The following is a 16,560-nucleotide window of genomic DNA, read 5'->3' on the forward strand; positions in this document are numbered from 1 at the left end:
CCTTCTTGAGAGAACACCAGTCACTGGGTTAAGACCTCACTCTTAACTAACCACATCTACAAAGACCCTGTTTCCAAATAAGGTCATATTCTGAAGTTACAAGAGGACGTGAATTTTGAGGGAATACTACTCAACCCTCTAGATCAGGCAAGAAATGACCTAGGCCTGATCTAAGGTGGTGGCTACATAAATGGAAAGGAGAAGAAACCCAGAATGACTCTTTGTTTTCCAGTTTGGGTAACACGTTGGTGCCAGCTCTGAGATGAGGTATTCCAGGCAAAGGGAGCTTTTCTTGGGCTGTTGGTGTTACCAAGTTCTTAACATGATAACCACTATTCTTTTTTTTTTTTGGCTGCACTGAACAGCTTAGCAAAGTGCCTTTGTTAGCCAACTACGGATTGAACCCATGGTGTCATCAATGAAAATGTGGAGTCCTAATCACCAGACCACCAGGGAATTTGCTACAACTACTATTCTTGACCATCTCTTGCTTAACATGTTTTCTAAAACTCAAGAACCTTGAAAAATAGGTATTATTTTCAGATTACAACTGAGAACACTGAAGCTAGAGGGGTGAGGAATTTTCCCAGAAGCACTCAGTTTGGAGGAGGTAAAAGATGAAAGGGAAAGGGTGGGTGGAGAAGATGGAAAAGTTCCCACTTGAGTTTCCTAAGCCAGTATTCCAGGAAATGGTCCTAGAGTAATGACAGTTTGACAGGATAGTTACATTCCTTAAACTACTGTCTTTGGGGAGCTCCATACCTTGTCGCTAACAAGGCATAGATGGAGAAATTCTCAAGGCAAATTTGACATTTCCTTCCCTTTACTCCTTTATATATGTGAGTTTTCTATAGAGGAATCAAAGAATCTTGTCCCTAAGTTAGAAGTTGTATATAATAACTAAAGCTGTCAAGATTCAGCCATCCTTCTCATTTTGAAGTATGATTTTATATTTATATGTAAAAGCATTTTTAAGAGCCATCCAGTTAGTCCCTATATAGGTTATTAGTGGAAATTGAGAGATGCTCTGTTCTCAGAGAAAGGCAGTAGCATAAAAGCAATACAAAATGCACTATTTGTCCAAGGTTTAGTTGTAATTTTTAATTTCTGAATAGCAACATACTTTATAGCTAAATTTTATTATATTGACAATGTACTCAGAACTTTAACTTCTAAACGGCTAAATGCAGTTAAAATTCTACAAATTAAAATTCCATATATTAAATAATAATTTCATATATGAAAAAGCACAAATATCCCATGATTTGTAAATAGGCATTATTTGGAAAAAAGAAAATACTGGAGTAAAATCTTTACTGGTGATTTGGCAGTGTTTGCATTCCTATATTTTATCCAATAAATGACCTTTTTTACAGAGCATTAAAAGAGAAATTCAGCCATCCCTAAACTACCAAACCAAGTACTGTCCTGCTCTCCCTTCTCATCCCTCCATTGGACTAACATCCATCCATAGGCTCTCATCCATAAACTCTGGGAGCTTCTCCTGACACTTATTGAAGAAAATTACTCAAAACACAAAGAGAAGGCAAAAAATAATTTTGTGACCTTTTAATGCCATGCTAGACAAGCTCTAATAAGCCCACTTTTGAGTCATCTCTTTTGAGGAATATAAGTCCGTTTCACTTAATATCACAATTGATTAGGGCAATGACATTATACAACTCTGTAAAATTAGAAGTTTAACTTCTTAAAAAACTGCTAAGGTGTGATTATTTTGTTTAGCTGAGAAAACAACCTTCCAAATCAGGTTTATTGCACTGACAAGTTTTGTTTCTAATTTAGCAGTTTTTACTAACATGCTTTCTCCTGTTGACTTTTAAATTTCATTTCTTATGTTCTTTTTGAATCAGTTTTGTCATTATGCTCATTTACTCCTCAATAATAAGGTAGATAAAACTTTAACACACTTTTTTCCATGAGAAGTGTGCTAAGAATTGGGAAATGACTAACATATCATAGGTAAGAACTGACTCTCCAACTCTACCCCAAGTGCTTCTCTGTGTGTATAGCAAGCCCTGCTGTAATGGCTTGTTTATCTTTTCTCCGCCAGACTACACGTTGAATTCTAAAGAGTCAGTGAACATTTCTGTTAACGTCACACTGTTGCCTCCAGAACCCAGAGGACAAGCACAGAAAAAAATCCCTGAGTTTCTTACTTAAATGTTTCAGAGTCCTTTCTCCTACTCTTTTCCTTTGTTCATCATGAGCTGAAACCCACACATCTTTTTTTAATTTGATAATGGCTCTTATCACATTCTGCAGCCTCTTTGAAAAGTACCAACTTACTATCTAATTAAATGATGGGTTTTTCTCCCAATGGAAGACACATAGGAGGGTTTAGGCTTGACACGGAACAGAATTCACATTATATTCCTAGGCACCAGTAATGTTCAAAAATAAATTTTAATAAAAATCACTACAACCATTTTGAAGATTAAAGAGTCAGTTTTTATTAAGGATAGAAATTGGTTACACAAACATATTATAAGGAGAGTATCACTAAATGAACTCTAAAATGGACATCAATATGTAAAACAATTTATATACAATATGTGAAACAATAATAATCTTCTCAAACAGAAGATGCAATGTTCATACCCATAAACCAGTTAGCAGCAGTCTACAGCCATGAAATTAAAAGACGCTTACTCCTTGGAAGGAAAGTTATGACCAACCTAGACAGCATGTTAAAAAGCAGAGACGTTACTTTGCCAACAAAGGTCCATCTAGTCAAGGCTATGGTTTTTCCAGGGGTCATGTATGGATGTAAGAGTTGGACTGTGAAGAAGGCTGAGCGCCAAAGAATTGATGCTTTTGAACTGTGGTGTTGAAGACTCTTGAGAGTCCCTTGGACCGCAAGGAGATCCAACCAGTCCATTCTGAAGGAGATCAGCCCTGGGATTTCTTTGGAAGGAATGATGCTAAAGCTGAAACTCCAGTACTTTGGCCACCTCATGCGAAGAGTTAACTCATTGGAAAAGACTCTGATGCTGGGAGGGATTAGGGACAGGAGGAGAAGGGGACGCCAGAGGATGAGATGGCTGGATGGCATCACTGACTCGATGGACGTGAGTCTGGGTGAACTCCAGGAGTTGGTGACGGACAGGGAGGCCTGGCGTGCTGTGTTTCATGGGGTCGCAAAGAGTCGGACACGACTGAGTGAGTGAACTGAACTGAACACAATCAAGGAATGATCATCACTCCGACCCAGCTCTTTGTTGACAGGCTATTCTATGGGTGTTAAACTTGTGGTAATAATGAAAACCTGTGCAGGTATCAAGTATAACTGCATCAGTTATCAATTTATTAACTCAGCTTTAAATTCATCCTCTATGCCTGCTGCTGCTAAGTCACTTCAGTCGTGTCCGACTCTGTGCGACCCCAGAGACAGCAGCCCACCAGGCTCTGCCTCCCCTGGGATTCTCCAGGCAAGAACACTGGAGTGGGTTGCCATTTCCTTCTCCAATGCATGAAAGTGAAGAGTGAAAGTGAAGTCGCTCAGTCGTGTCCAACTCTTCGCGACCCCATGGACTGCAGCCTACCAGGTTCCTCTGTCCATGGGATTTTCCAGGCAAGAGTGCTGGAGTGGCTTGCCATTGCCTTCTCCCAGTCAGTAACAAATCTGGGCCCTTTAAATATTTCCCCCTTGTAGCTGACAAGATGTTAGGCTTTCTCAGTAGAGGGCACTGGAGAGGCACTGCGGGAAGAAAGTGTTCCTACTTCAGTGGATTAAATTGGCAGGCTCTTCAGAATCCAGAGTCCCCACCCCATACTTATCCAGCTTTTTCAGCACAGGCAGCTTCTCCAACATTAGGCTCCTGCAGCATGGGCGGCTGCTCTCGTGTCCAGCCCCCCCAACCCCCGAAAGAAGGCCTCCCCCCATTCAGCAGCTGTAGTACACACTGGCCAGCAGAAACCCTCTCAGGCATGTTGTAAGGGCGGGTCCCTGGTCAGCTACCGACTATGAACAGACTCTTCCAGTACCCTAGAGGATGGATTTCTAGCAAGATCCCCTGGCACAAACCCTCCAGCGAAGTCTGGATTTCAGTTCTGGGGTGCATGGTGGATGGGAGGAGGTTCTTCATTGGGTGCTCTATCTAAACTCCTTATATCTGCTATTTCTCTATCTGGTAGAGTTTTCTCTATTTCTTATGAGCCAATCCCTCATTATCCCAATTCCCTGTCATTGCTAACAATCCTTTATCTTAAACTTTGCCTGTTCAAATTACTGTGCGCCTCCTCTCTCCTGATCGGAACTAGACTGAGACAATACCCCCAGAAGCAAAATGAAAATCAAACACCTTTTTAAAGATACTTTATTGGGTACTTAATATAAACAGAAGTTTCCCATGACAAAAAGTTTAGCCGTACAGAAATGAAATAAGACATTTAAAGAAATGGAGATAATTTACATAGTTGGGATTTAGGTAGCTAAGAAAAAGGAAAGCACATAGATTTGTCTTAAGCTTTTCTACTGCTACAAACAGTTCAAATCATCATAATCTGTTTGTTTACATTGTGATGAGCAAGATGTGTGTTTTATAATCCTGGGAGGGTCTCTGCAGTTCCCCAGATACTGAAAACTGGCTTAATGCTAAATTAAATGCAGACAGTCACAGACAACCCACTTACAAGTTTTACTTCCCTTCTTCAGTAAAAAAATTTTCAAATCCTTCTGTCATCTTTAAGGAATCATTTCTCAATTGTTTAAGTAGCATTCAGAAGACTATGAAAGGGAGAAGAACAGTTCACTAACCAAGAGCACGGGCAAGTTACATTACGTCACTGGGCACCAGTTTCCTCATCTGAGAAAGGAAGATAAAGACAGCGCCTACCTCACAGGGTTCCTGTCAGGACTGAATGAGTAAAGATAGGCAATGCACTTAAACTTATGCCTAGCAAGTAAGTGTATGCTCTTATTCCCATCACCATGATCCTATTGCTGAAATGCTATTACTTTTACAACTATAAAATAGACACTACATAATTTCAACAAGAGAATCAACATTTTATATAAGCAGTTAGGCTAAGTAAGCGGCAGGAAAAATGTCCTGTATGTCCAGTAGCCTTATACCAATACGGGATTTAGTCAAGTAGTGACTACCTGAATCAGAAATACCTACCATCTAAGTAGTTTCTCAGGCAAGTTTTGCTAACATTTTAATTGTTAGTAGTAAACATAAACTTTATAAATGTTAAGCTTATGTAACTTTATAAAGGTATAAATATTGTCAATGGCATAATAATAATCAAACTTCTTATATGTTAGAATGAAGGCTCTTTTTAAAATTTATTTATTTTTAATTGAAGGATAATTGCTTTACAATATTGTGTTGGTTTCTGCCATATATCAACATGAATCAGCCATGGGTATATACATGCCCCCTCCCTCTGGACCTCCCTCCCACCTCCCACCCCTCGAGGTTGTCACAGAGCCCCAGTTTGAGTTCACTGAAGGCTATTTTTTTTTCCTAAGAATTTGGGATTGCAGAAAAAGTGAGGTTTCCTCAAAGTTTAGTGAGTTTTTTTAAGTTTTATACCTTAGATATTATCTTTGGGTTTAACCCTTACTGATGGACAGCTACATAACTTCAGACAAGGGTTTTTGCCTTCTCAAATCCTAGTCTCTTCTCCTGTAGCATGAGAATGGCAATGCCTATGATGAAAGAGGTCACAAGAATTAAATGACATAGAGAGCTCCCTGGCAGTCCAGTGGTTAGGACTCGGCACTTCCACTGCAGGGGGCCCAGGTTTGATCCCTGGTTGGGGAACTAAGATCCCATAAGCTGTGCGATACAGCCAAAAAAAAAAAAAATTAAATGAGATAATGTGTATAAAGCTGGCATCACGCATGACATCACCACTGCTCAGTAAGGGAAGGAATCAATCAGCCCTTCTTGTCACTACTGCTGAGGATTTTATTACCTAACTTTTTGTCTTATTAATTCCATGACCTCTTTTTTAAACAAGTATGTGTCAGGAGGAGATCCTATAACATCGATGTGTGTCTTATAGAAATTAACCAGAACCTGAAGGTAATTCAAACTTAGCCGCTCACACGCCAACTTAATATTTTCTTTCTCTCTATCTTCCTTTCCTTCCAAAATAAATGTCTCCTTTCTAAGCTCAAAGTGAAGAATATGTGAATATTTCTCAATGGACTCTTTTACCTTTTTTTCATTGTTTGACTGAGAACCACCTTGAGCATTCTTTATACAAAGTGTGGTAATTTCACCATCCACTGTCTCTTGACATAGAACATGAAATCTTCTCAGTGTGCTTTCATAAAATTTTGTCCTCTTCTTCAGGTAAAGGAAAGTATCTGTGTCAAGAACAAGACTTTCTCCTCTTTTCGTAGTCTCGGGTGTCAACGACCTGGGTGGCTTTAAAGAGTGACTGCTTCTCCGTGTACTTCCCCTGGGGCTCTGTCTATTCCTACTGTTTTCTAAAAGAAAACTTGCTTTTAATAGCAAAGATTCTTTGAGCTTCTCGATAGCCAGAAATGTTCCTTGAACGGAGATTCTTCCGTTGGCTTCCAAAGGACTGAAGCATAACGTTGGGATTTCCCTTTTCAGGTCCATTACCAGACTTTCTAGACGGATTTGACTCCGAAAAACAGAAAGATCAAGGACAGCCTTTACAGAGCTGAAGATCTAAAATTAAACAGAGAAGTTAAAACAGCACCACCTGGGGGAAAGACTGCATAAATCCAATCTTGTTTTGCCACTTTCTGTCTGCCCAGCAGCAGCCCTAACCAGGCCTCCAAAGCCTCACACAGTTTTGCTTCTTGCCCCATAACTGCCCATTACAGGGGCCCCACAACCTATCAAGGCCACAGTGTTCCATTTGGGGTTCACAGTTCCTCACTGGATTCCCCCAAATAGAGTGGATTAAATATTATTTAGAGGCAGAATGTTTTTTGAATCAAAGTTTTAAGCAGAATGCATAGATAAACCGTTCCAGTGGTGCTCGGTGGATAGGGGTCCCTGGAGAGAGCCCTCCCTCCTCATGAGAAGGTCATTGGATGGCTGCAGAGAACCCTACCTTTGTTACAGAATAGTTTTAAATCAATGCTTTGAATTTTACTTTTTCCTCTTACTTCCTCCTTACCCGTGTCTTCAAAGCTCCTTTTTAATGTTCATCCAAATTGGTTTTTTACCCCACAAAATAAGTCTTCAGATAGATGCCAGACATCATCCATGACAGTATAAGAGCTCATTGTCACTTTAAAAGTATCAAGAGCATCATAGAAAAACAGGAAAACAGAACAAGCAATAACCAAAAAACTTTCAAGACACAGGCCTTTAACACTGACCCAGGTTAAGGAGCTTGCACTTTCTTTTCTAGAAGTCATGGGGTGAGGGTGCTTTGTGCCTCCTGTGTAGGAGACACCTGGCAGAAAACATGGGATCTAGACAATCAACATGGCTTCAGCATCACACCTACCTTTTCACTGAAGTGGGAGACTATGAGTTGAGCAGATCCAGCCATGCCTGCTAGAGAGTGTTTCTTTTTTCTGACGACATTCTCTGCAACTAAGTGGAAGAGGGACCATCAGAAAGGTTTGTGGATACAGTAATAATTATTTTAATGAATAGTAATAGAGATGTTCAGTTCTTTTAAAATACCTAAGATTTTTTCTGTTTTTCCTCTAAATTCAGCATTTAAATCCTTTTTCCTTCTAGTTTAACATATTAAAATTTATACATATATATATATATATATAAAACACATGCATGTTATGTATGTTACATATATAACAAACACCTAAAAGTAAATCCCCCACCACTCTGTTAATTATGGTCATGAGGAGACTTCACCTTTCTGAATCCAGGATATCACACTATCCCGGCTGGTTTTCCTCTGAGTCACTGGCTGACCTGCTCAGTCTCCTTCACTAATTCTCCTTCCCTCCGCGTTCTCTCAAGGCATTGGCATGCACCATCCATGAGGCTACAGGGGTGAACAGCTCCGCAAACCCAACTTTCTCACCTATGTCAGGTGTAGGCCAGGAAGAGAATGGCTCAACGTGACCTCAGGTCCAAGCCCCATTTCCCCAGTCCAACTTTCCCATTAATAAAGCAGTGCTTGTTTATGAGATTACAGATAGCTTTTGTGGGGCTTTTTTTTGTATTTTACAAGTTTTCTACGATAAAATGTATCACCTTTATCTCATGATATAAATGGATATAAAATACAGAAAACAAGAAGTCTTTAAGACTTTTTCAGTTACTGACAACTCTATCATAAGGCACTTCCACATATATTCTTCCTAACGCACTACTGCGCCACTTTTATATTCAAGAATAGAAGTACTGTTTTTTAAATTTAAACTTTACCAATCCCATAAATCATTTTGTTGTTGTTTTTGTTGCTGCTGTTGTTTAGTCACTAAGCTGTGTCCTTCTCTTTGTGATTCCATGAACTGCAGCACACCAGGCTTCCCTGTCCTTCACTATCTCAGTTTGCTCAAACTCACGTCCATCAAGTTGGTGATGCTATCCAACCATCTCATGAATTATTCTACTGAAATTCAATTTTTAATTTCATTCCAGAAAGTATTTCTAAGGTTATAAAAATTTGATTTGGAAATACCTGTTTTTTCTTTGAATGTTACATATGCAACTCCCTTAGTTCTTGTTGGATATGTCACATCTTCAACAACTCCACCCCCATTGTCAGTATCTTCAAAGTGAATCTTCACTAATGTGGTCACTAACTGGTCATTAAGATCAACTGGAAGATCAGCAACTACTACTGTTCTTTCAGAAGCTTTGGATTCCTTAACATTCAAAACTGATGCCTGTGAAAGAAACAACAGGACACATTTTAAGCATATGATTCTACTTAATATAGGCAATATTACACACCAGTGGGAAAGGCTATTATATTTCATAGCCTTTATTTAATAAAGGCCCTCTGGGACTGATCAGATACCTGAAAAGAAAAATATCAAGGAAAGGAGCCTGGCCTCACACCATATACCATCATAAATGCTACATAAATTTGAGAGTTAAAATGGAAAATGTAAAGCCTTCTTTTAAGAAATGGAAAACACTGCTTAATATTTGTCAGATGTTAGAAAGACCTAAAAATAACTGTAATCACAAAGGAAAAAATTAAGAGAGAGTTTTCTAAATAAATTTTTTTTTTAAGTCAAGCTAATCACAAAATGTGGTAGTTTGGAGTTGACCACATGTCTTCTTAAATGTAGAGTTGAAAGTACATATGACAATAAGAAATACATTCTCTCTTTTTTTCGGTCAAAACTAGGGAAAAGTCACCATAAAAAAATAAATAAATGAAACCCTACCAATAATATTGGGACTGCAGTGGAGTAAACCCTACCTTTCAGCACACATCTGAGATACAAACCAACCACTGAGAGCACATGCTATTGCAGACCATGGAACCCTGGGCACAGAGGATCAGCTGCAAGCAGATCCTTCCCTGAGCTCACTCTCAATTCAGTTCAGTTCAGTTCAGTCGCTCAGTCGTGTCTGACTCTTTGCAACCCCATGAACTGCAGCACACCAGGCCTCCCTGTCCATCACCAACTCCCAGAGTTTACCCAAACTCATATCCATTGAGTCGGTGATGCCATCCAATCATCTCATCCTCTGTCGTCCCCTTCTCCTCCTGCCTTCAAACTTTCCCAGCATCAGGGTCTTTTCTAGTGAGTCAGTTCTTCGCATTAGGTGGCCAAAATATTGGAGTTTCAGTTTCAACATCAGTCCTTCCAATGACCACCCAGGACTGGTCTCCTTTAGGATGGACTGGTTGGATCTCCTTGCAGTCCAAGGGACTCTCAAGAGTCTTCTCCAACACCACAGTTCAAAAGCATCAATTTTTTGGTGCTCAGCTTTCTTTATAGTCCAACTCTCACATCCGTACATGACCATTGGAAAAACCATGGCCTTGACTAGACGGACCTTTGTTGGCAAAGTCTCTGCTTTTAATATATGCTGTCTAGGTTGGCCATAACTTTCCTTCCAAGGAGTAAGCGTCTTTTAATTTCATGGCTGCAATCAACATCTGCAGTGATTTTGGAACCCAGAAAAATAAAGTCAGCCACTCTTTCCACTGTTTCCCCATTTATTTGCCAGGAAGTGATGCAACCGGATGCCATGATCTCAGTTTTCTGAATGTTGAGTTTTAAGCTAACTTTTTCACTCTCCACTTTCACTTTCATCAGATCAGATCAGATCAGATCAGTCACTCAATCGTGTCCGACTCTTTGCGACCCCGTGAATCGCAGCACGCCAGGCCTCCCTGTCCATCACCAACTCCCGGAATTCACTCAGACTCACGTCCATCGAGTCAGTGATGCCATCCAGCCATCTCATCCTCTGTTGCCCCCTTCTCCTCCTGCCCCCAATCCCTCCCAGCATCAGAGTCTTTTCCAATGAGTCAACTCTTCACATGAGGTGGCCAAAGTACTGGAGTTTCAGCTTTAGCATCAGTCCTTCCAAAGAAATCCCAGGGCTGATCTCTCTTCAGAATGGACTGGTTGGATCTCCTTGCAGTCCAAGGGACTCTCAAGAGTCTTCTCCAACACCACAGTTCAAAAGCATCAATTCTTTGGCGCTCAGCCTGCTTCACAGTCCAACTCTCACATCCATACATGACCACAGGAAAAACCATAGCCTTGACTAGATGGACCTTTGTTGACGAAGTAATGTCTCTGCTTTTCAATATGCTATCTAGGTTGGTCATAACTTTCCTTCCAAGGAGTAAGCGTCTTTTAATTTCATGGCTGCAGTCACCATCTGTAATGATTTTGGAGCCCAGAAAAATAAAGTCTGACACTGTTTCCACTGTTTCCCCATCTATTTCCCATGAAGTGGTGGGACCGGATGCCATGATCTTCGTTTTCTGAATGTTGAGCTTTAAGCCACCTTTTTCACTCTCCACTTTCACTTTCATCAAGAGGCTTTTTAGTTCCTCTTCACTTTCTGCCATAAGGGTGGTGTCATCTGCATATCTGAGGTTATTGATATTTCTCCCTGAAATCTTGATTCCAGTTTGTGTTTCTTCCAGTCCAGCATTTCTCATGATGTACTCTGCATACAAGTTAAATAAACAGGGTGACAATATACAGCCTTGGCATACTCCTTTTCCTATTTGGAACCAGTCTGTTGTTCCATGTCCAGTTCTAACTGTTGCTTCCTGACCTGCATACAGATTTCTCAAGAGGCAGATCAGGTGGTCTGGTATTCCCATCTCTTCAAGAATTTTCCACAGTTTATTGTGATGCACACAGTCAAAGGCTTTGGCATATTCAATAAAGCAGAAATAGATGGTTTTCTGGAACTCTCTTGCTTTTTCTATGATCCAGCGGATGTTGGCAATTTGATCTCTGGTTCTTCTGCCTTTTCTAAAACCAGCTTGAACATCAGGAAGTTCATGGTTCACGTACTGCTGAAGCCTGGCTTGGAGAATTTTGAGCATTACTTTACTAGCGTGTGAGATGAGTGCGATTGTGCGGTAGTTTGAGCATTCTTTGGCATTGCCTTTCTTTGGGATCGGAATGAAAACTGACCTTTTCCAGTCCTGTGGCCACTGCTGAGTGTTCCAAATTTGCTGGCATATTGAGTGCAGCACTTTCACAGCATCATCTTTCAGGATTTGGAATAGCTCAACTGGAATTCCATCACCTCCACTAGCTTTGTTCGTAGCGATGCTTTCTAAGGCCCACTTGACTTCACATTCCAGGATGTCTGGCTCTAGGTCAGTGATCACACCATCGTGATTATCTGGGTTGTGAAGATCTTTTTTGTACAGTTCCTCTGTGTATTCTTGCCATCTCTTCTTAATATCTTCTGCTTCCGTTAGGTCCATACCATTTCTGTCCTTTATCGAGCTCATCTTTGCATGAAATGTTCCTTTGGTATCTCTGATTTTCTTGAAGAGATCCTAGTCTTTCCCATTCTGTTGTTTTCCTCTATTTCTTTGCATTGATCGCTGAAGAAGGCTTTCTTATCTCTCCTTGCTATTCTTTGGAACTCTGCATTCAAATGGGTATTTCTTTCCTTTCCTCCTTTGCTTTTCACTTCTCTTCTTTTCACAGCTATTTGTAAGGCCTCCTCAAACAGCCATTTTGCCTTTTTGCATTTCTTTTTCTTGGGGATGGTCTTGATCCTTGTCTCCTGTACAATGTCACGAACCTCCGTCCATAGTTCATCAGGCCCTCTATCAGATCTAGTCCCTTAAATCTATTTCTCACTTCCACTGTATAATCATAAGGGATTATGATTATAATACACTCTCTCTTAACTTCTTATATTAATGTTTTAATTTATTCCCCAGCTCATTTAGGGAACTGGACCTATAAACTTCTCCCAATGCTTCTATAGGTAGTCCAGCCTGATTGCAGCAAAGCTCAGTTATAATCTATTCCCAAATTATCCCCAAGGAGGACAGGATGTCTCATGGGTCCAAGTCATGGTTGATCGATCCCAAAGATGTTTTGGTTGTCAGTTCAGAGGAGTCTGTATACTCAGAGTCAGACTTCACTGGCGATAGGCAAACTGCTCTGACCTCCCTGATAAAGAAAACAGTCTAAGCACACATACAATGTCCTATCCCAAAAGTACATTAAAATAAAAATGAAAATAGAATAAAAAAGAGAATAAATCCAGTTAAGGGGAACAATCAGCAGCACAGGAGAGATTCCAACAAATTTCTTGAAGACTGGAAAGACATAAAAGTATGTGGAAGGATATGACAGGGGAAACCCAGAGTAAAGAAGAGGGGGCTGCAATGGAAAGGGAACAACCTTCTTGGCAGAACCTCAGAAATTAAAAAAGGGACAGAATGATTAGTTGAAAAGCTAGCAGCAAGACAAAACTAAATGAACATTCTAGGGGGAATCTGACTCGCTAGTATGGGTGCTGGCACCCCAGAGCCAATACCCCTCCCACTCTTTCTGGTATTTGAAAAAGCCCAAGCCTAAAGATCATCAGAAAATTAAAGCATGGCATGTTTGGAATAAATTACAGACTACAAATAAAGACTCTGTTTGACACAGCTGTTAGGAATATTTTTTTGTAACTGGAAAAAGGAAAAATACACATGACATTGGGCCAAAAGGAGAAAAAGTAATACAGAATCTATTAGACCCTGCTGTATACAATATTTACAGTTTGCATAATAATATGAACACTCATAAACCTTTAGGCGAATTCTGTAAAAATCTTCAAAATTACAGAAGACTTAAATATGATTACAGAATAATATGGAATCATTCAACCCTCTCAATAGAAGAATAAAGGCAAAACTAACAGAAGTTGAGAAAAAAAGAAAAATCTAACTTACATTACAGAAAATCATGTAAATACTATCAAAATCTTAAGTGTTTTATGAAAGAAACAAAAATAGTCCATAGGAGAATTTAAAATACTATTAAAACTTCCAAACTTGGAAGAAGGGAAAAGCCAGAGTTCACTTCAGTGAAATCCTCATTTATCACAACAGGAATTCTATAGAAAATGACTGAAGTCAATGATAACTGATCTCTCAGTATCTCCTTTGACATTTCAGCCTGTAGTTATTAAAATAGGATGGCAAAAATGTACCTGCATTTCTTAGAATACATAATATCTTGTCAATCAGTTGATCAGTTAACTAATACAGTATTAACTAAGCATGTGCTCTATCCCTGGCAATATGTTGGGTACCAAAGATGACACAAACAAGATATAAAACACCCCTTACCCTGAAATTGTTCCACCATAAAAATTTACTGAACATTTATTATGTGTGGGGCACCTGGATAGGCTTTAGGATTACCAAAACACACACAAAGGGGACCTCCCTTATGGGTGAGGAGGAGCCAGACACATATATAAATCATTTTAGCAGTGCTTGGTAGACACAAAAAGAGGAAGGTCTTCTTCTTTACAAGAAGAATAGACCAACAATCGAAAATGTGAGAAGGATACAAGACCATTCACAAGAAAATGCTAAAACACACAATAGAAGCCATTCAGAATTAAGAAGCAAGGTTAATGCTGGCTAAAGCAGTCAAAGAAGACTTCATGAAAGAGAGACCTTGATGGCTGAGGTCAAATTTTAATTAATGGTCAAATTTAATTAAAAATGCAAACAGAGTTCACAGCAAAACAAAGGGACACGAGTGGAGGATGCAAATAGCTTCTGTTGAGACAAAGAAAGCAAAGGTCTTTCGTGTTTCCTAAAAAGGAAATTCATAATTGACTCTTTGTTATGGTAGGTACTTTCAATGGAGCAAAACAGTTTCTTAAAATATTTGGGGACAACTAGATTGCATAGGAGACAGGAAAAATATAAAAATGTGTTCCTCCATCTTGGCCCCAACTGTAAGATGTAATTATCTCAAAATAGTTCTAGAAGAGGGGAAAAAAAAAAAATGACAGACTATTCAGACATTCAGGGACTCTTGTTTCATACAAGATTTGTCTTGACTTACTATGCATCTGGCTCTAACAGTCTGTGGTTAAAGTGGCTAATGAATAAGCATCCTTTTTGTCCTTCATCAATATCAAAGAAAACCTTTCAATCGATTTAAATTCAGAGAATCTTACTTCTTCGCCACTACCTTCAGCAATACTAGTGTCATATTTCTTTATTCAAATGTCTAAAGTTTATCTTTGAAATCAACAGACAGCTATTCATCTCTTCCATCAACCATTAAGAAGAAAAAGAGAGGTCTTGGAGATAGCCCTTTCAATAGTTATCACATGGAGATACAATTTTTTTGAAATAAGAGCAACATTCTGACCAGGAGGTATCAAGGTGATGGCATTTCCCCTGTATCAGTGATACGTTTTAAGAGATTTTTGACCATCCTATCAGAAAGCAAAAAGATATAAAGAAAAACTGAATTTATTTTTGTAAGGAAAGCACTAGGGAGAGATAATTAAATTTATCCACTTCGTTGACTTACATTCCTTTTCTTAAAATTGGTTTCCTTCACGTTGCCTTTACCGCCCACGGTAAACAAAATCACACTTGAAACTCACAACTGCTTTGGCCTTTCTCACCTGAAATGGAGGGCCCCTGCCACTGTTTTCAGGAGCTTGATGGAAAAAAGGAGCCTGCCTGTTTAGTGGCTCTGTCTTGTCCCGCTCTGTGGGACCGCCCTGGACTTTGAACCTCCAGGTTCCTTTCTGACTACGGGATTTCCCAGACGAGAATACTGGAGTGGGTTGCCATGTCCTCCTCCAGGGGATTTTCCCCACCCGATGGAAAGAACACGGAAGTCTAAATCTTAAATTTGCTAACAGTTCTTGAAAGATGGTGACAACACAAAGCCCTTTGTGTCTAGAGAAAGAACTAAGGTCGCAAGAGAAAAGAATTCCCGCTAAGACACCAGGCTGCTTTCCCAACTTGTGTCCTTGGCTCCAACCCTTCTGGCTGGCCCGTTAACAAAGGAAACGGTGGCGTCCATTTCTGGGCAATTCTCTCCGCTCCTGTTCCCCAAAGCGTGGGAGGACAACAGTTAGCCCTAACACTGCCACTCCTCGACCAAGCGACTGTGTCCCGGCCAGCTCGGTGCGGGAGGCGGCCGCGGCGATGCGCGCCTTCGGAGCTGGCCGCACAGCCGCGGTCAATTTCAGGAGCGTGCCGAAATGCCACCCCTGCAGGTGCGGAAAGGCTGGACTGGGTTTGCCTCTGGGGTTCCTACTCGCGCCTCCCCCGGTCACCCCTCACTCACGCCCGTCCTCCGCATCTTGGGGGACCGGATGACGGCACGGGGACCACTCGGCCCTGCAAAACCCAAAACAAAAGCAACTTGCCATGGCGGAGGAGAGACTCGCCTTCGGCGGCCGGCGGGGCCCAGAGATGGGGGAGCCTGGGCTGGAGGACAGGTTTTGGTTTCGGTTTTCTCTTCTCTCTTGGAGACCGCCCCTCCACCCCACCCCGCGGTTCTGCGGCCTGGAGGCCTCGGGAGGGGAGCAGGGACCTGGGACAGCGGCTGTCAGGACGCCCCCGGTAGTTTTGCAACTTTTGAAACCAAGCTGGAGAGAGGCCAGAGGATTCCCCGGCGGGAATGCGGGGATTCTCCCCGGGGCTGTGTCCTGTGCGCAGTAGAATCTGAATGATCCTTCTTTACGCCCTTATTATCTCCCTAGCCCTGTTCCCACCACGCCATGCTTGTTTCTCCTCTGTCACCTACCCAGGGCCAGTAGCCACGTGTGCAGGGCGCAGGATGGACGGCTCACTGTCCCTGCCAGAAAAGAGCTCACCACCCTGTCCACCCTGTGCTCAGATTCCTCAGCCAGACACCTATTGGGGACACAGGGAATCTATATACATAGCTTCAGAGTCAAAGAGAGCATGAGTAAGAAAAGCAGGTGGCTGACTAGTATGCAGAAATCCAATTCCACAAGAAATACAAGCTGATATCAGAACAGGATCCCTTTCTCTGAGGATTAGATTGGCAAAAATTAAAAAGTGTTGCTAATACCCATTGTTGGCCAGTGTGGGGAAACATCAGTGTTGCTGCAACCGTATACAGGTATAAACATTTCTAAGGATTTGGGCCCCTCTCAAAAA

At 40.9% G+C, this 16,560-nt stretch overlaps 1 protein-coding gene across 2 annotated transcripts; it reads right to left on the reverse strand.

The window, feature by feature from the left end:
• Positions 1-4,319: 4,319 nt before the first annotated feature.
• RBM43 (RNA binding motif protein 43) lies at positions 4,320-16,195 on the reverse strand. 2 transcript variants are annotated; one of them, XM_086352749.1, is made up of 4 exons: positions 15,801-16,195; positions 8,617-8,824; positions 7,468-7,556; positions 4,320-6,674 (listed from the first exon to the last, which is right to left on the reverse strand). In XM_086352749.1, exons 1-4 carry the CDS (start codon positions 15,801-15,803, stop codon positions 5,943-5,945), a joined length of 1,032 nt encoding a protein of 343 aa, XP_086208875.1. In that variant the 5' UTR covers positions 15,804-16,195; the 3' UTR covers positions 4,320-5,942. The 2 variants fall into 2 exon arrangements, with proteins under 2 accessions (XP_086208875.1, XP_086208884.1); XM_086352758.1 differs by having other exon boundaries at positions 15,719-15,930.
• Between the last annotated feature and the right edge of the window lie 365 nt (positions 16,196-16,560).

This window comes from Bos grunniens, chromosome 2, assembly GCF_055505025.1.
Source record: "Bos grunniens cultivar Pamir isolate PY7600 chromosome 2, Bosgru_T2T1.0, whole genome shotgun sequence".
In the NCBI taxonomy this organism is placed as follows: domain Eukaryota; kingdom Metazoa; phylum Chordata; class Mammalia; order Artiodactyla; family Bovidae; genus Bos; species Bos grunniens.

Coding starts and splice junctions, on each gene's coding strand:
- RBM43 (XM_086352758.1), bottom strand. Junction 7,557..8,616: donor AACATTCAAAGAAAAAACAG/GTATTTCCAAAT, acceptor TCTTCCACTTAG/TTGCAGAGAATGTCGTCAGA. Junction 6,675..7,467: donor TCTCCCACTTCAGTGAAAAG/GTAGGTGTGATG, acceptor GTTTAATTTTAG/ATCTTCAGCTCTGTAAAGGC.